At 40.9% G+C, this 19,730-nt stretch overlaps 2 protein-coding genes across 2 annotated transcripts in view; both read left to right on the top strand.

The window, feature by feature from the left end:
• LOC311110210 (uncharacterized protein) overlaps nucleotides 1–19,730 on the top strand; it is a gene marked incomplete at both ends in the record, with an annotated part of 59,201 nt that overhangs the window by 21,084 nt on the left and 18,387 nt on the right. The window lies entirely within an intron of this gene.
• LOC311110159 (uncharacterized protein) lies at nucleotides 955–16,762 on the top strand. Its single transcript, XM_084188713.1, has 6 exons — nucleotides 955–1,275; nucleotides 11,747–11,848; nucleotides 12,226–12,825; nucleotides 12,938–13,080; nucleotides 13,216–13,316; nucleotides 15,691–16,762. The coding sequence occupies exons 1-6, from the start codon at nucleotides 1,173–1,175 to the stop codon at nucleotides 15,848–15,850; spliced, it is 1,209 nt and encodes a 402-aa protein (XP_084044839.1). The 5' UTR covers nucleotides 955–1,172; the 3' UTR covers nucleotides 15,851–16,762.

The raw sequence follows: 19,730 nt of genomic DNA on the forward strand, positions 1-19,730 counted from the left end.
TACTGCAGGTATTGGAGGAGTGGAGAGTCTAATGGTGGTGGAGTGGAGAACTGTTTGGTGGTACCTTACAGTTCATCAGGCCAAGGAGAATGGTGGGACTATGGGTGATCCATTCCAGAGTACTCGATCTGTGAAAAAGGCTCTTTGTAGTCACTGCTGTTTAAGGAACTCTGAAGACTGATTATATATTTTGGTAGAATGGCACTCTGAACTAGACGTAGGAGAGAAAGGCTGACACACACACACACACACACACACGGAAGCATGCACTCACGCATGCACGCACACAAAACTAAGTAGGTATATATCACTCAATAGCTGTTGTCAATGTTAAAATGTACAGTTCATTATGTAACATTGCATGTAGGCTCTACAAAAATCTCTCTCTCTACCTCACTCTCTCCCTCTACCTCTTTTAATTAGCAACATGGCATGTGATTTGCCATGTGGGTTTCTGATAAGTTTATTCATTATTTTCATAAATCACTTTTATAACAAGAAAAACAAAAGCACAGATTAATAAATAAAGGAACAATGTCCTCTGAGGTCTGCCAGCTTCCTGATTGAATGTGATTGGATATTTTTTTTAAAGTGTGACCTGCAGTTGGACACAAGCAGAGGGCAGAACAGAACTTAGAGGACACACACTGTTCGCAGGCAGACCCGCACGCACCCACCAACGCACGCACGTCTGTGAAGTTCCCCTTTAAAACCTCTGATAATGGTGCAAACAGATTTCTTAAACACACTTCTGAATATTTCCTCACACTGATGTCACACACAGACAGCATAGATGGAAAGACAGGACCCTATTTGGCCATCGATGGCCAGTCACGGAGTGCAAGACATAACGTGACTTCTTTATGAACAATGCCACAAACAGGCCTTGCGAAATATTACATCCTGCTTGAAAGTGATTCGATACTTAAAACATTCTATCAACTGCAGTGCACCACAGACAGACATCAGAGAGGTACCAATAGAGACGCATATCAGAGCAGCTACTCAACTACTGGTCATTGAAGTTAGAATCATTCAGTAGATATTACCATTGCGAGTCAGTTAGAAAGGTAATCATAAGTAAGTTAACACAATAAGAGGTCAGACAGACTGAATTAGTTGATTAATTGATTGATTGGGGTAATCATTGATATTCAGTACAGTTAGTTAAGATGGCCAGCTACATCAACAAACAGGTGATTGAATTAAACAAAGTTACTGAAGAAAACCGGAACAGAGCAACAAGGAGCGTGAAGACTGACACCCATCTCTCAGGTACAAAGAATGATCTCTATCTTTCTCTCTCTCACACGTGGATGCAGGCAGTTATGAACGCACTAACTGAACGCACGCACACAAACACACACACACACAAACACACACACACACACACACACACACACACACACACACACACACACACACACACACACACACACACACACACACACACACACTAATACCACATAATAGAAAAACACTTGTAAATTTTTTTTGGTTCTGTCTTCTGTTTGGTTCAGTTGTTACAGAGTGTGGGGCTCAAAACCTGCTGGGGTCACGTACACTAAAATGTATCAATTCAAAGTATTTTTTTACTACACTTATTGAAACTATTTAAAGGCGATCAATTGAAAATAACCTTTTTAACAACAACACAGGGGACACCCCGCCACTGTTTGGTAAACAGCTGAAGGACAGGGCTGGAAAAATGTAACCACTCTCAAATTCATAGAGAGAGATATGTATGCAAGGACTGACCATCCACGAGATCAAAACGATAGTTTTAACCATCTGAGGCTATATGGTGTTTGTTTACAATTTCATCGTGAAACAAGCGTATATTTTGTGTCGTGATGGGGTTAGACTGTCACGCCCTGACTCAGGGGATGCTTAAATGTTGAGTCAGGGTGTGTATATTCTTTGTTGTGCGTTTTCTATGTATGTATTCTAGTATGTGTAGTTCTATGTTGGCCGGTGTGGTTCCCAATCAGAGGCAGCTGTTGCTCGTTGTCTCTGATTGGGGATAATACTTAGGCAGCCTATTGGCACTAGTGGGTTGTGGGATCTTGTTCTGGTTAAGGTTAGTTGTGTATTCTACCTTAGGACTTCACGTTTCGTTTCATTTATTGTTTTGTTGTTGTGTTTATTAAGTTAAATAAACATGTACGTATATCACGCTGCGCCTTGGTCTGACCCGTCATTAAACGAACGTGACATAGACGGTTAAACTAAGCTCATGAGGCATTTACAGTATAAGTTACATTCTTCAAGAATCAATGGGGAAATATCATTCATTTTAAAGCATTTTTTTATATATATATAAAAATCACAGATTGCACATTTAAATCATGCTACAGTGAGGGAAAAAAGTATTTGATCCCCTGCTGATTTTGTACGTTTGCCCACTGACAAAGAAATTATCAGTCTATAATTTTAATGGTAGGTTTATTTGAACAGTGAGAGACAGAATAGCAACAAAAAAATCCATAAAAACGCATGTCAAAAATGTTATAAATTGATTTGCATTTTAATGAGGGAAATAAGTATTTGATCCCCTCTCAATCATAAAAGATTTCTGGCTCCCAGGTGTCTTTTATACAGGTAACAAGCTGAGATTAGGAGCACACTCTTAAAAGGAGTGCTCCTAATCTCAGTTTGTTACCTGTATAAAAGACACCTGTCCACAGAAGCAATCAATCAATCAGATTCCAAACTCTCCACCATGGCCAAGACCAAAGAGCTCTCCAAGGATGTCAGGGACAAGATTGTAGACCTACACAAGGCTGGAATGGGCTACAAGACCATCGCCAAGCAGCTTGGTTAGAAGGTGACAACAGTTGGTGCGATTATTCGCAAATGGAAGAAACAAAATAACAGTCAAACTCCCTCGGCCTGGGGCTCCATTCAAGATCTCACCTCGAGTTGCAATGATCATGAAAACGGTGAGGAATCAGCCCAGAACTACACGGGAGGATCTTGTCAATGATCTCAAGGCAGCTGGGACCATAGTCACCAAGAAAACAATTGGTAACACACTACGCCGTGAAGGACTGAAATCCTGCAGCGCCCGCAAGGTCCCCCTGCTCAAGAAAGCACATATACAGGGCCGTCTCAAGTTTGCCAATAAACATCTGAATGATTCAGAGGAGAACTCGGTGAAAGTGTTGTGGTCAGATGAGACCAAAACCGAGCTCTTTGGCATTTACTCAACTCGCTGTGTTTGGAGGAGGAGGAATGCTGCCTATGACCCCAACAACACCATCCCCACCGTCAAACATGGAGGTGGAAATATTATGTTTTGTGGGTGTTTTTCTGCTAAGGGGACAGGACAACTTCACTGCATCAAAGGGACGATGGACGGGGCCATGTACCGTCAAATCTTGGGTGAGAACCTCCATCCCTCGGCCAGGGCATAGATGGGTATTCCAGCATGACAATGACCCAAAACACACGGCCAAGGCAACAAAGGAGTGGCTCAAGAAGAAGCACATTAAGGTCCTGGAGGGGCCTAGCCAGTCTCCAGACCTTAATCCCATAGAAAACCTGTGGAGGGAGCTGAAGGTTCGAGTTGCCAAACGTCATCCTCAAAACCTTAATGACTTGGAGAAGATCTGCAAAGAGGAGTGGAACAAAATCCCTCCTGAGATGTGTGCAAACCTGGTGGCCAACTACAAGAAACGTCTGACCTCTGTGATTGCCAACAAGGATTTTGCCACCAAGTATTCAATCATGTTTTGCAGAGGGGTCAAATACTTATTTCCCTCATTAAAATGCAAATCAATTTATAACATTTTTGACATGTGTTTTTATGGATTTTTTTGTTATTATTCTGTCTCTCACTGTTCAAATAAACCTACCATTAAAATCATAGACTGATGATGTCTTTGTCAGTGGGCAAACGTACAAAATCAGCAGGGAATCAAATACTTTTTTCCCCTCACTGTATATTGTGTAATTTTTGGTAATGTATTCCAGTACCTTCCTGTTTATCATATTTGAGATGACTGCAAGCTTGAGCAAACTGTTGCTGCCAACCCTCAATCTCAATATAGTCCCAAATGCTTCCCTATTAGCACAGTTGCTTTGACCAGGGCCCATAGGGCTCTGTTCAAACGTAGTGCACCATATATGGAATAGGGGGCCATTTGGGACTTCCCCTTTTCTAATGCACTATTTTTTACCAAGGCTCATGGAGCAGATATACTGTATATATTGTATTATCACAATGTAGTTAAGTAATGACAAAGCAAGTATCACAATTCCAGAAATGTTTCAATATTCTTGACACACAAAAACACACCCGTTGTAATGATGTAGTACAAAGAAATGTGCACCCTGTTCACAACGGTCTATTATTTTGTGGCGCGTTAGTTTCAAGTTTGGGGAAGTTTACCCTAGCATTTCTACTGATCTGCGAGCCAGTTATGATTTTCATGTTTTCGTGGAAGAGTTTAATTTCAATAACGTTTTGGTTTCTCAAAATCAACCAGCCTCTGCCATATGGACACATTGATACACCTTGATCCATTGGGGCTTAATAAATTAGCGCATGGAACTAAGCAACATAGCCTATAGGCCAATGTAGCAGTAGTATAACTTCCATTGTCAACTAAGTAAAAATAAACCCCACAAATAAAAACAGAAAATATCCTGATGAAAATGCAGGTTCTTTCAATCTCATTCTCCTCTTTACTCTACCTGTCTGCCTCCCTTTCGGTCTTGACTTGCGCTATCACTAGTGAAGTGCAACGTTGTATCAAATCAATCAGCTATTGAAGGGCAACATTGTATCAAATCAATCAACTGGGTCCGGCCCAATGACTGTATATATAAAGGTCAGACCGGAAGCTGACGATAGCGAACTTGCAACTTTTAATTAACTAGCCTATTCCGGGCCCTCAGAGTTTTTTGTGCCAGTGAGCTCGGGACAGACACAGCTGTTTTCACGCAAACGTAGATGTGTTCAGGTATTTTATATGCTATCTTCAGAACATGACATTTTGCTGTTTCACACCGTGGACTGGTGTTTATCGAAAGGGAGAGTGTTGGAAAGATTTTTCAAATACTTTGAGGAACTAACATTCACAATTAAAATTCAAAAATACTGACTTCGTTGACTTACTGTGTGTGGTGAAAAAAATTATACTGAAAAACTCAGCTTATTAGTGATGGTGAGTTAAGGCAATCAGAAATCAGACATCCCCAAATGGCACTTACCTACACTTGCACGCAGCAGGACAGTTAGCCTACTTTTATGCGTGCTCTGGTTCACACGCTCCGTCAACGTTAAAAAGACAGAGAAACCAGAAACATGCTCATTGCTCACAAATGGCGCGCTCTAAACAAAACACAATGAAAACATTTACAAAACTCGTAACTGATCGTATGGAATAAAATAAAACTTATCTTGGCACCACACTGCCAGGTCTCTGACCTCCTCGCTGTAGGTCGTCTCATCATCGTCGGTGATCAGGCCTACCACAGTCGTGTCGTCGGCAAACTTAATGATTGTGTTGGAGTTGTTCGCGGCCACGCAGTCATGGGTGAAAAAGGGGAACAGGAAGGGACTAAGCATGCACCCATGAAGGAACCCATGTTGAGGGTCAGTGTGGCGGATATATTATTGCCTGCCCTCACCACCTGGGGGCGGCCCGTCAGGAAGTCCAGGATCCAGTTGCAGAGGGAGTTGTTTAATCCCAGGGTCCTTCGTTTAGTGATGAGCTTGAAGGGCATTATGGTGTTGAACACTGAGCTGTAGTCAATGAACAGTATAGAGATTGCATCATCTGTGAAACTGTGGGGAGGTATGCGAATTGGAGTGGGTCCAGTGTTTTTGGGATGATGGTGTTGATATGAGCCATGACCAGCCTTTCAGAGCATTTCATGACTACAGGTGTGAGTGCTACGGGGCGATAATCATTTAGACAGGTTAACTTGGCATTATTGGGCGCAGGGACTATGGTGGTCTGCTTGAAACATGTAGGTATTACAGACTGGGTCAGGGAGAGGTTGAAAATGTCGTTGAAGACACTAGCCAGTTGCTCAGCGCATGCTCTGAGTACACGTCCTGGTTATTTGTCTGTGAATGCTAACCTGTTTAAAGGTCTTAGTCATGGAGAGCGTGATCACACAGTCGTCCGGAAAAGCTGGTGCTCTCCTGCATGGTTTAGTGTTGCTAGCCTCAAAGCAAGCATAGAAGGTACACTACATGACCAAAAGTATGTGGACACCTGCTCGTCGAACATCTCATTCCAAAATCATGGGCATTAATATGGAGTTGGTCCCCCCTTTGCTGCAATAACAGCCTCCACTCTTCTGGGAAGACTTTCCACTAGATTTTGGAACATTGCTGCGGGGACTTGCTTCCATTCAGTCACAAGAGCATTAGTGAGGTTAGGCACTGATGTTAGGCGATTAGGCCTAGCTCGCAGTCGGCATTCCAATTCATCCCAAAGGTGTTCATTTGGGTTGAGGTCAGGGCTCTGTGCAGGCCAGTCAAGTTCTTCCACACCTATCTCGACAAACCATTTCTGTATGGACCTTGCTTTCTGCACAGGGGCATTGTCATGCTAAAACAACAAATAGTGCCCCAAACTTTTGCCACAAAGCAGGAAGCACAGAACCGTCTAGAATGTCATAGTATGCTGTAGCGTTAAGATTTGTCTTCACTGGAACTAAGGGGCCTAGCCCGAACCATAAAAAACCATCCCAGACCATTATTCCTCCTCCACCCAACTTTACAGTTGGCACTATGTATTCGGGCAGTTAGCGTTCTCCTGTTAACCGCCAAACCCAGATTTGTCCGTCGGACTGCTAGATGGTGAAGCGTGATTCATCACTCCAGAGAAAACGTTTCCACTGCTCCAGAGTCCAATGACGGCGAGCTTTACACCACTCTAGCCGACGCTTGGCATTGCACATGGTGATCTCAGGCTTCTGTGCGGCTGCTCGGCCATGGAAACTCATTTCATGAAGATCCCAACGAACAGTTATTGTACTGATGTTGCTTCCAGAGGCAGTTGGAACTCGGCAGTGAGTGTTACAACCGAGGATAGATGATTTTTACACGCTTCAGAACTCTGCGGTCCCGTTCTGTGAGCTTGTGTGGCCTACCACTTCACAGCTGAGCTGTTGTTGCTCCTATACATTTCACTTCACAATAACAGCACTCACAGTTGACCGGGGCAGCTCTAACAGGGCAGAATTTTGACTGACTTGTTGGAAAGGTGGCATCTTATGACGGTGCCACGTTAAAGGTCACTGAGCTCTTGAGTAAGGCCATTCTACTGCCAATGTTTGTCTATGGAGATTGCATGGCTGTGTGCTCGATTTTATACACCTGTCAGCAACGGGTTTGGCTGAAAAAGCAGAATCCACTCATTTGAAGGGGTATCCACATACTTTTGTATATATAGTGTAACTAGCGCGTCTGGTAGGCTCGCATCCCTGGACAGATCGCTGCTAGTTTTCCCTTTGTAATAGTTTGCAAGCCCTGCCACATCCAACGAGAGTCAGAACCTTTGTAGTAGGATTCGATTTTGGTCCTGTATTGAAGCTTTGCCTGTTTGATGGTTCATCGGAGGAGGTAGCGGGATTTCTTATAAGGGTCTGGATTAGTGTCCCACTCCTTGAAAGTGGCAGCTCTAACCTTTAGCTCACTGCCGATATTGCCTGTAATCCATGGCTTCTGGTTGGGATATGTACGTCTGGTCACTGTGGGGAAGATGTCGTCGATGCACTTATTAATGATGCCGGTTACGGATGTGGTAAATTCTTCAATGCCATAGGATGAATCCCAGAACATATTCCAGTCTGTCGTAGAGAAACAGTCCTGTAGCTTAACATTTGCTTCATTGCACCACTTCTGTACTGAGCGCGTCATTGGTACTTCCTGTTTTAGGTTTTGCTCGTAGGCAAGAATCAGGAGGATAGAGTTATGGTCAGATTTGCCAAATGGAGGGCAAGGGAGAGCTTTGCATGTGTCTCTGTGTGTGGAGTGAAGGTGATTTAGAGTTTTTTCACTTCCATTTGCACAGGTGACGTGCTGATAGAAATTAGGTAAAACAGATTTCAGTTTTCCTGCATTAAAGTCAACGGCCACTAGGACTGCCGCCTCTAGGTGAGCATTTTCTAGTTTGCTTATGACCATGTACAGCTCCTTGAGTGAGGTCTTAGTGCCAGCATCGGTTTGTGGTGGTGAATACACAGCTACGAAAAATCTAGATGAAAACTCTCTTGGTAAATATTATGGTCTACAGCTTATCATGAAGTATTCTAACTCAGGCGAGCAGAACCTCGAGACTTCCTTGATAACACCAGATGTTGTTAACAAAGAGACACACACCCCCTCCCCTGAACTTCCCCACCACCACCGTTCTGTCCTGCCGGTGTACAGAAAAAAAAGCTAGATTCATATTTACCATGTCCTTGTTCAGCCACGACTCTGGGCATACTTGTATATAATATATAATATAATATGCCATTTAGCAGACGCTTTTATCCAAAGCGACTTACAGTCATGCGTGTATACATTTTTTTTTTTTTGTGTATGGGTGGTCCCGGGGATCGAACCCACTACCTTGGCGTTACAAGCGCCGTGCTCTACCAGCTGAGCTACAGAGGACCACACTACTGTACAGCCTTACCTATGGATTGTGGATCAATGAAAGGGCGTATCAGTCTACTCAGTTACACACACAGAACACAAATGTGAAGAGTTTACACAAATATTAGGATTGTGCGTTAGTTAGATCACAAACATGTCTAAACTACAGTTGTTGAGTGAAAACAGAAAGAAGACAAAGAGATGTGTCAGAAGATGGGAACAACAAGCAGGATCATGTGGAAATCACTGTTACGAAATCAAAGCATCTCTGAATCATCCATGCTTTGGGTTTCAGATAAATAGAAGCATGATTTACTTTATTTATATGTTCAGTGTAGGAGGAAATTGAATTGTGGAAGAGCCACAACTAATGTTTCCTCATAGTGACGCAAGAAAACATACCGATTTCCTCTCCTAACCAAGTTAAAGTGTGCAGAGGGGGTCTTCATAAGGTGATGCTGTAAAGGTTGTGATGTTGCAGTTTCTGTGTATGTGTGTATAACTTTATTTCCACCTGAGAGCAAGATGCCCCATGAAACTGATCCTAGCTTGAAAATTACAAAGGTTAAGACAACAGCGTCACAATAATGCAGGGTTGCTAAACCCAGAAGCACAACATCGCAAGACTTCCTGGAACACTTGCGAAACAGACCAAACAGACCAGGCCGGCGCTTGGGGAAGTCAATGAGAGATGTGAAAAATTCTTCCTTAGTTGTTAATTTTCTCAAAATCTAAAGGCACAACCTAGATTCAAGCCAATGTCTTAATTAGTTCTACATGTTATTACTCCAACCTCATGAATGTGACAAAAGCAACTTGATATGTTCTGTACATGGGCATGTCGGCGCAAGATGACTATTAGACCCAATGACGTGTTTCTGCGCATGAGCTTCTCTAGCCAACGTCGCCATGACATCGCCTACAAATGTGATCACGGATTTCTATTGGAGTCGCAGTTTTAGCATATCTTCATACTGCACTGTCTTAGCTACCGCTCTGAATCAACCATGGGACCAGCTCAAGCATTGTAGCAATGCTGCCTAGGCAGAAGGCAAGCACTCCGAGCAATTTTGACAAAAACAATGGATATATATTTTTGTTGTGCAAAATTGGTAGAATCTTAATTCAAATGATTCACAGCTGTAATTGCAGCAAAAGCTGCTTCCTCCAAGTGTTAAATCAGGGGGGTGGAGACTTATCCAATTATGATATTTCAGTGTTCTTTGTTCTATAACTTTCTTTCACTTTGAAAATGTGAAGTAGGTTGTGTAGATCTGTAGAAAATAATTCGAATTAAACCCTTTTAAGATGTCATTTTAAGGCAGCAAAATGTGAAAAAAAATCAAGGGGGTGTAGACCTTCTATAAGCACTGTCCTGTAGCATAGTAGGTCTATAATATGTTACACCAGAAACACCTCCTCAGTCATTTATTATCTGAAGAACTCAACAGCACTGTAGGCAGGATATATGCTTTGATTGAAATAAAATAAGCCTACAAGAAAGGCTAATCGTTATGTTAACACCATCTGGGTTGATTACCTCACAAAACAGTAATTCAAGAAGATCTAAATGCATATTCCCATGAAAATGATTGTGAAGACTGGAATGCAGTTTGGACATTTCACCAGTAAAATGTGAATAATTATCATTCCAGATTGACAGTGATGTTTGCCTGTTTTGAAATTAGGTATGCCTAACTTGGTGTTTTGAGGTTATTAAAACATTATAACTTTTTATTGAGACAGTATGTGTGTGTGTAGGTAGACGTTTCAATTGGAGGATGCATTTTATGTATATTCTATAAAGATATTCAAAGACGACATCAGTTGGTACAAATTATGAGAAATTATGACATCATTCTTTTTTTCAATGCTCTTAAATAATAACTTCATAATATAGCCTAACGTCAACAAACTTCTATCTCATGATATATGGCTGGCTTGTGGCTTGTGTGGATATTTTAGTGGGCTGTATGGTGGTTAGCTAGTCTAGACTACCTGTGTTCTTTGTTTGTAAAATCAGGATGTGCCGCAACAAAAAGTGAGCATGAGAGGGGGGTGACCTGGGAGAGAGGGGAGCTCCCACCTCCTGGTCAATACCTTTTAGTTTTAAAGTTAATTTCCTGAAATTGTACACATTCTGCCATAAGGAGTAGAGAAAATGTTTCCGTTTTAAAGCAAGCTATCTGCTATTCTAATAATTTTGCCATGGACTGGAGAGACATTTTTGCATTTTTAAAGCACATTTCCTGCAATTCTACACATTTTGTCAAGACTTATGACATGTTAATGATACATGAGTGAGAGTGACAAAATAAGTAAATGGGGACCCTCTGGAGGCCAGGGCCCCTGGGAACATATCCTATGTGCCCGGTCGGTATTCGGCCATGATTGCAAAGAGTTTAGATAGCTGGCTAGACTAACTGACAATCTAAAAATTGTTAGCTGACATGGCTAGTAGAGTGACTGACGTAACAAGAGAAAAACTGCTGATGCACAACCAAATTTCCAAATTGCCCATTGTGTATTCCCATTGTGTATTCCCATTGTGTATTCTACTAAGTTGAAAGCCCGACTGAGTGGATGCTTTCTCAGATCTGTATTCAAAAAGATTTAAAGAGTTGTCATTTTTTGGGATCTGTATTCAAAAGGTTGTAGTGACCTCTAAATAAACGATTTCTTCCCCCGGAAAAATTGTTCCTTCCACAAAGTATAATTACAACTATAGATATCTCAGGTCTGACACATACACACACACACACACACACACAAAGACTTACACATGACACAAAAACACTGAAAAATGCTAATTGATAGCAAGTCCCAGTGGAAGTTTTTTATAATGATTTTACCTTGAATGTAAATATGCAAATAGCTGTATGTTTTCAGTGTCTTTTAATGTAATTATGTGCTTCTAACATGTCATACTGATATGGTAACCTCCTCTAAAACATCATTGAGAAACAGTCCTCTTGTAGCTGGTCATGTACAAACCCCACCCTCTTCAACATGTGTTTGTGTGTGTGTGTGTACGTGTCTGTGTGCATGGGAACGTTGTGTATGTGGGTGTGTGTGTGTGTGGGTATGTGTGCATGGGAACGTTGTGTATGTGTGTTCTCACATCAGTGTGTATCTCCTCAGGACCTGAGGATTCAGGGAGAAGACTCTACAGGATGGTTGCTGTGAGCTTTGGGATGCTGTGTGTTCTACAAGTCACGCTCAACATCTCTCTGAGACTAGTCTGTGAGTGTATTGTTATCTAATCATTACACTATATCAGTTTTTCACAAGGTCCCAAATTCAGATGAATGTTGTTATCTGCATGGCGCTTGCAACACCAGGGTTATGGGTTCGATTCCCACGGAGGGCCAGAGGGGCCAGTATGAAAATGTATACACTCACTAACTGTAAGTCGCTCTGGATAAGAGTGTCTGCTAAATGACTCAAATGTCAATGTAAATCTGTGTAAGAAAATTTTTAAGGAACTAGCAAACCTAATCCAAGATATTCTGTCCACTTTTAAAAGACTGTGTAGACCGTCAGTTTTTAATGCCTGTCACGTACAGTAGCAGTATGAAATTGCGTTTTCCCCAGTAGCTATATGTTTCAATCCTTTCTAGATAACAGAGGCATGGGAGATAAAACCAATGTGACTGCAGAGAAAGACCAGCTACAGACCAGTTTTAATACCCTGGCTAAAGAGAAAGGCCAGCTACAGACCAGTTACAACACCCTGGCTAAAGAGAAAGGCCAGCTACAGACCAGTTACAACACCCTGGTTGAAGAGAAAATCCAGCTACAGACCAGTTACAACACCCTGGCTAAAGAGAAAGGCCAGCTACAGACCAGTTACAACACCCTGGTTGAAGAGAAAATCCAGCTACAGACCAGTTACAACACCCTGGTTAAAGAGAAAGACCAGCTACAGACCAGTTACAACACCCTGGCTAAAGAGAAAGGCCAGCTACAGACCAGTTACAACACCCTAGTTGAAGATAAAATCCAGCTACAGACCAGTTACAACACCCTGGTTGAAGAGAAAATCCAGCTACAGACCAGTTACAACACCCTGGTTGAAGAGAAAGACCAGCTACAGACCAGTTACAACACCCTGACTGAAGAGAAAGACCAGCTACAGACCAGTTACAACACCCTGACTGAAGAGAGAGACCAACAAAAGAGGGAGAACAATGATCTCATGGCAAAGTTCTCTAATCTGAGTGAGATCACCTAATCAATTATCATAACATCACATTCCTAAAATGCAGTCAACTTGTATTTGTATTGTTCAATAATAGGTGCAGAATAATAATTCATGTTTTTGTCTTGTAGAACAAACCTGCCCTAAAGGCTGGCAGAAGTTTGAATCCAGTTGTTACTTCATCTCTACTGAGACTAAAACCTGGGGGGAGAGCAGACAGGACTGTTTGGAGAGAGGAGCATACCTGGTCATCGTAAACAGTGATAAGGAACAGGTGAGAAAGCAAGAGAGAGAGAGAGAGAGATATGGGGTTTATGATCAAACATCCCTTGGTCAGTAATGTATCTTCCAGTATTTAACGCATTTAGCCTATTGCAGTTGACAATATCAGTATCTTTATTAACAACAGGAGTTTCTCTTTGGCCTCAATAAGAGAGCCTGGATTGGTCTGACTGACTCTGTTAATGAGGGGATCTGGAAATGGGTGGACGGCACACCACTGACCATAAGGTGAGATTTGTCCATCCAGTTGTGATAGAGACTTTTTAGCAAATTACATATTGCTTCAAATCATGTTCATAAAAAATATTGTTTCCAGTCATAGTTGTCATTCCATGAGCACTAACAATACATCATAGTAACCAAGTAATATTTGCATGTGAAAATATCATTAAAAAAAATACAAATAAAGGTTTGGTTGTTGGTCCACGCTTGATAAGGCTATGCTAATTTTAAAGCTGAAAAAACATGTCTATAATTTAGAATTATGTTTTCGACCACAGTGTCTGACTATTTACTTTGACCCTTTTTTAAATTCAAATGTATTATTTGAACTGACTCTCTTGTACTGCCTCTCTTGCACTGGCTCTCTGCACCCTCACTAGTCTCTACCCACATACTCACCATACTACACATACACACACACACACACACACACACACACACACACACACACAAACACGCACTTCTGCTACTCTGTTTATTTTCTATCCTGATTGCCTAGTCACTTTTACCCATACCTATATGTACAAACAGTGCTTTCAGAAAGTATTCACACCCCTTGACTTTTTCCACATTTTGTTGTGTTACAGCCTGAATTTAAAATTGATTAAATGTAGATGTTTTTTCTCACTGGCCTACACACAATACCCCATAATGTCAAAGTGGAATAATGTGTTTCAAAATTTGCAGGGATACATTTAAAATGAAAAGCTGAAATGTCTTGAGTCAATAAGTTTCAACCCCTTTGTTATGGCAAGCCTAAATACGTTCAGGAGTAAAAATGTGCTTTAAAAGTGACATAATAAGTTGCATGGACTCACTGTGTGCAACAATAGTCTTTAACATGATTTTGAATGACTACATCATCTCAGTACCCCACACATACAATTATCTGTAAGGTCCCTCATTCGAGCAGTGAATTTCCAACACAGATTCAACCACAAATACCAGGGAAGTTTTCCAATGCCTCGCAAAGAAGGACTCCTATTGGTAGATGGGTAAAAACAAAAAAAAGCAGACATTGAATATCCCTTTGAGCATGGTGAAGTTATTAATTACACTTTGGATGGAGTACCAATTCACCCAGTCACTACAAAGATACAGGCGTCCTTCCTAACTCAGTTGCCGGAGAGGAAGAAAACCATGAGGCCAAGGGTGACATTAAAACAGTTACAGAGTTGAATGGCTGTGATAGGAGAAAACGGAGGAATCCTGTTTGCAATAAGGCACTAAAGTAATACTGCAAAAAATGCTAAAACGGTTCGGACGCTACAGACAGAAGTTGGCACATCAGTGTTACCGACTTCAGACGAGTCCCGTGACACTTGTGAGGGTTGTAGAGCAAAACGGAGAACACCATCATGTTCGTGAGAGTCTCCCCTTTCTATAGAGGGGTTTGCACAGACATTCTCATGGTCTGATAAACACCGCTGTAGCTTGGCCACCTTCCCATGCAAAAAAAACAGATATCTTTAGCTTAAATTGACGGATTGTGATGGAGATTGTTTTATTACGATACTTAGATTGACGCACAGGTAAAATCTCGTAAAGATTTAAGGACAGAATGGAGCTGAGCACAGGCAAAATCCTAGAGGAAAATCTGCTTTCCACCAGACATTGGGAGATGAATTCACCTTTCAGCAAGACAATAACCTAAAACACAAGGTCAAATCTACACTGGAGTTGCTTACAAAGAAGACAGTGGATGTTCCTGAGTGGCCGAGTTATAGTTTTGACTTAAATCTGCTTGAAAATGTATGGCAAGACCTGAAAATGGTTGTCTAGCAATGATCAACAATGAATTTGATAGAGCTTGAAGAATTTTTCAATGAATAATAGGCAAATATTCCACAATCCAGGTGTGGAAAGCTCTTAACAAATGTACCCCAAAAGACCAAAGGTGATTCTAACATTTATTGACTCAGGGAGTTGAATAATTATCTAATCAAGATATATTAGTGTGTTTTTTTTAAATGTTAGAATACATTTTAGTATTTTGTGTAGATTGTTGTCAAAAAAATTACAATTAAATCAATCTTAATCCCACTTTGTAAAACAACAACATTTTTAAAAAGTCAAGCGGTGTGAATATTTTCTGAAGGCACTGTATTACCTCAATTACCTCAACTACATACCTCGTACCCCTGCACATTGACTCGGTACTGGTAGTCCTACATAGACTATTTTTATTTTGTTGTGTTACTATTTTCCTTTTTTTATTTAGCACATTTTTTATTTATTTTGTATTACTTTTTAACTCTGCATTGTTGGAAAAGCACTCGTAAGTAAGCATTTCATGGTAAAGTCTACACCTGTTGTATTCGGCGCATGTGAACAATCAAATGTTTATTATTTAATTTTCTCTGTCTTGTTTACCCTGTAGTTACTGGTACCCACAGCAGCCTGATAATGGTGGTGACAACCCAGCAAATGGGGAGGAGGACTGTGTTGAGCTGAACACAGAAACATGGCTTCCTGTAAAGGCATGGAATGACCAATCATGTTTAGACAATCGTCACTGGATTTGTGAGAAAGTGGTTTAACAACACCATGACAACAGAGGAGGCTGGTGGTGGGAGGACAGCCACACATAATGCACCCTACAGTGCATCTATCTCTCTCTCTCTCTCTCTCTCTCTCATAGCATTGCTAATGCATGTAGGCTGAACATCTCTCTGTAATCTGTAAAGTAACTTTTTTAAGTAGAAACATGTGGCTTTTTTCATGATCAATTATTAGCATACATCTCTCTTAAGAAGATGATCTACGGCTCAGATTAAGTAAGAAAGGAACAATGTCCTAGCAGGGTTACCAGCTTCCTGATTTAATGTGATTGGATCATTAAAACAATGTGACTTGCAGTTGGACACAGACGGACGGCAGAACAGTACTGAGAGGATACACGCTGGACGCAGGCAGACACACACACAGGCAGACGTGGGAAGTCCCCCTTTTCTGATTAAGATGCAGACGTAGATTTCCCACACACACCTCTGAATAACTCTTTACACTGATGTCACACACAGACAGCATAGATAAATGAAAAGGCCCATATATAATAATATGCCATTTAGCAGACACTTTTATCCAAAGCGACTTACAGTCATGCGTGCATACATTTTTGTGTACGGGTGGTCCCAGGGATCGAACCCACTACCCTGGCGTTACAAGCGCCGTGCTCTACTAGCTGAGCTACAGAGGACCACTGTTAGATTAATTTGTATTTTAAGAATAATGACTAAAGGATTTCACCCCAAATACAGTATAAATGTTAGAATTATCATGTAGTGTCAACCCACTAACAGAGGGGGCGGTACTAAACATTCAAGGGTGAAGGGGAAGGTGGAAACTGTTTAGAAAAGCCACCTAAAGGTGGGTGGAGTCAAGTTCAGGAGGTATAAAATGGAGTGTATGTGTTTTTGGCGGGAGAGCTCTCCATGAATAAATATACAGATAATACTTGTGGGTTGTGGACCTTGAATCATTGATAATTAAAAGCAGTGCCTTACAACCTCTGGTAATGATTCAAGCTTAGGTTGAATTAGAGACAGAAATTCACATGACAGATTGGTCCTTCGAGCCGGATCTTAAATACGTCTTTATCGTTCTAAGGACACCGAATCCGTGCACGGCCGGGTGATTGCATCCATGGAGAATAGTCCTGGCCTTCGACGTTAAGGTTATAAACAGGCCGGTGATTACTCTTATGAACGATAAAGACGTTAACAAGTTTGAAAAAGCATTTAAATCCAAACTGCAAGGAAAAGGTCAGTAATTTGTATTCATGGATTTTGGTGAAATGATTTGAACTTGTATGAGAATAGTAATTATTGTGGAGGGCAGAGAATAGTTACCAAAATCTCAAAGGAAGTAATAATTATTACGAAACGGGGAGGGTCCGCAATTGACCCTAGGTAAATAGCTATTACCAGAATAATCTAGTCCGAAATGACAAGGGGTGAAAGGCCATCACCAATGTAAACTAGTTTTTATTGAGACTGTACTGGGTACAGTGCTACGATAAACAGGGAAAGGGATGATTTTTGTCGTGTGCTATGGATACATAAAACAGGTCAAAAGTTGCGTATACGACTGGGGATTTGCTAGAACTCTGTGTGTTTCATGAAACTAGAGCAGTTACGACCTCTAGGTTACAAATAGGTTTAGCAAATGACTGTATAATGTTGTGTACGTGTGAGACTTGAGAATCCATCAGTATACGTGATAATTGTTTCAAGGAAGGAGCTAAAAAATTAATTAGGTCGCGTGAGAAAAAAATGGTTATCGACCCCTTTCATGAAACCGGAGTTTTAAATAAAAAACTCTGGGTTAGGGGTTAAATAATTTTAAATGGTTAATTACAAAAGCAGATCATACATTGGCTCAAGAGACGCACTAAAATAATAGCTCCTAGAAGAATAATTCTGGGAATTATTACTAAAGGGGGGGATTTTTATTTTTCCACCATGGGAAATAAATCTTCTAAAGAGGTCTTAACAGGGGGATGAAAGATATATGTTAGGAAGAGATCGAATAAATATGTTTTATGGATCCATTTGGGAGAAGAGGTATGAATTTATTGGGCATCTCGAAGTAAAAAAGTTAGAAGTTATATGATTAGGCAGATGCATGTGAAACGGATTTGAAAAAACAGCGAAAGGAGGGGCTAGAGACAGCGAGTGTTTTTTTAAGCGCGAAAGTGCTTTAACGGTAACAAAGGAATATTTAACCATCGTGACTGCAGGGGTAAAGAAAATGAATAGGACAGTCCATTTTTTGGTTCAACGGGTAAAATGTTTGAAAAAATGATTCGTGTCAATTAAGAATTGGCTAAAAACACCACAAAGCGATTATTTGAGAGGTACCTATAAAATTCCAACGATGCATATGTATGAACTTTCTCACTCAAACGTAGACGTACGTCATGAGTGAGAAAGTAGAGAATATTTACATTTGCATTTTTGGTCATTTGGCAGACGCTCTGGTCCGGAGCGACTTGCAGAACCAATAGAGGGTTGCATTGAACTATTATGTTGTGTTGGGCATTTGAATGGCATAAGGTGAAATATGTGTGTATGAGGGAATTCAACGGCGGGTATGAATGATAACCGGATACTACTTAGTATTTGGTTGGTTAAATGCTGAATAAGAGATTTGAGGCGTGGTTATGGGGTAACTAGGAAGACGCACTTATTCAATGGGGAATGGGTGTAGGGAGAGAGAGTTTTTACGTGTATTAAAAGTTGCATAAGATAGCTTTAGTAGTATTCTAGATAGGTCTATGAAAATATGTTACAAGTACGAATGACATTAAGGAATATCATCCTTAAATGTATGCTTATCAACGATATCAAGTGTTTGTTTTATTGATTAGGGCCGAATCAGAGAGAACAGTTGAAGAAATTGGATGGCGAACTGAAGTAGCGATAGAGCTGTGAGGGTTGAGTTGAGGACAAGGAGAATGATTTGTGGCTCTGGTTGGCGGGAAAAAGTGGAGGTCGGGAGACTTTACTGAGAGGAAGTGCTTTGATGAATTCAAATGGTTATTACTTTATTGTATAGGTTGAGTAACACCAGTGGTGGATGAAAATAAATGGTGGATTCTAAAAAATAATTTGGTTTCGTTATGTGAACAATGGGATATCGTTTTTACTATTAGGATGATGGATTGAAAAAACATTGGTTATAAGTACACAGTTTAAGGAGGAGAGAATAAAATAAATGGAGAGAAGGCAACTGTTTAGGGTTGAAAAACAAGCAGGAGAAGATGAGACAACGAGCAGTTTTACAGAAGGAAATTACAGAACCCTAGTTGGGAAAGATTGGGCAGCTGTTCGGGGGCAGTGGGTTTCAGGGGATGCCAATGGAGCAGTCCTACCATGGGCAAATGATGGGCAATATGTTGGGAAAATAACTGAGTTGTGTAATAATTTAAGGGAACATTACCATCGACATGCTGACTTCTCCAAAGTACATGAATGTAAACAGGAAGACAGTGAGACCATCAGCCAAGTGGCATACCTGAGCCTCCCGAGGGACAGGGAAATGATACTCCGTACCATCAGCAGCTAAAAAATAGCATTCCTTAGTGGAATGAGACGAGAAATAAGCAGGAATATTAAGAGGACTTTAGTGGGATGGGGAACTACTTCGTTAGCCGAGGTCAAGAGAGATGCAATCCATCATGAGCGGAATAGTAGACAGGATAGAGTAAGAAAAATAATATACGGGAGCTGAGTATTTAATGGCCACTAGGGGAAATAGCTGGTAGAGGTAGAACTCCAGAATAGAAGGGGAGAGAGATTTTCTTAGGGGGTGGATCAAATAATTGATAATGGATCATTTGAAATGAGATCACATGTAGCAGATTTAGAGTAATCAATTAAATAATCATTGTATACTCGAGGAATTTTGAGTGATTTT

The sequence above is a fragment of the Coregonus lavaretus genome (assembly GCF_964263955.1).
Source record: "Coregonus lavaretus genome assembly, contig: SUPER_35_unloc_2, whole genome shotgun sequence".
Classification (NCBI taxonomy): domain Eukaryota; kingdom Metazoa; phylum Chordata; class Actinopteri; order Salmoniformes; family Salmonidae; genus Coregonus; species Coregonus lavaretus.

Excerpts from the sequence above, each read along its gene's own strand:
- LOC311110159 (XM_084188713.1), top strand. The coding sequence starts at position 1,173 with ATGGCCAGCTACATCAACAAACAGGTGATTGAATTAAACAAAGTTACT. Across the intron at positions 1,276-11,746 it reads GACTGACACCCATCTCTCAG|GACCTGAGGATTCAGGGAGA; the intron begins GTACAAAGAATG and ends GTATCTCCTCAG. Across the intron at positions 11,849-12,225 it reads CATCTCTCTGAGACTAGTCT|ATAACAGAGGCATGGGAGAT; the intron begins GTGAGTGTATTG and ends AATCCTTTCTAG.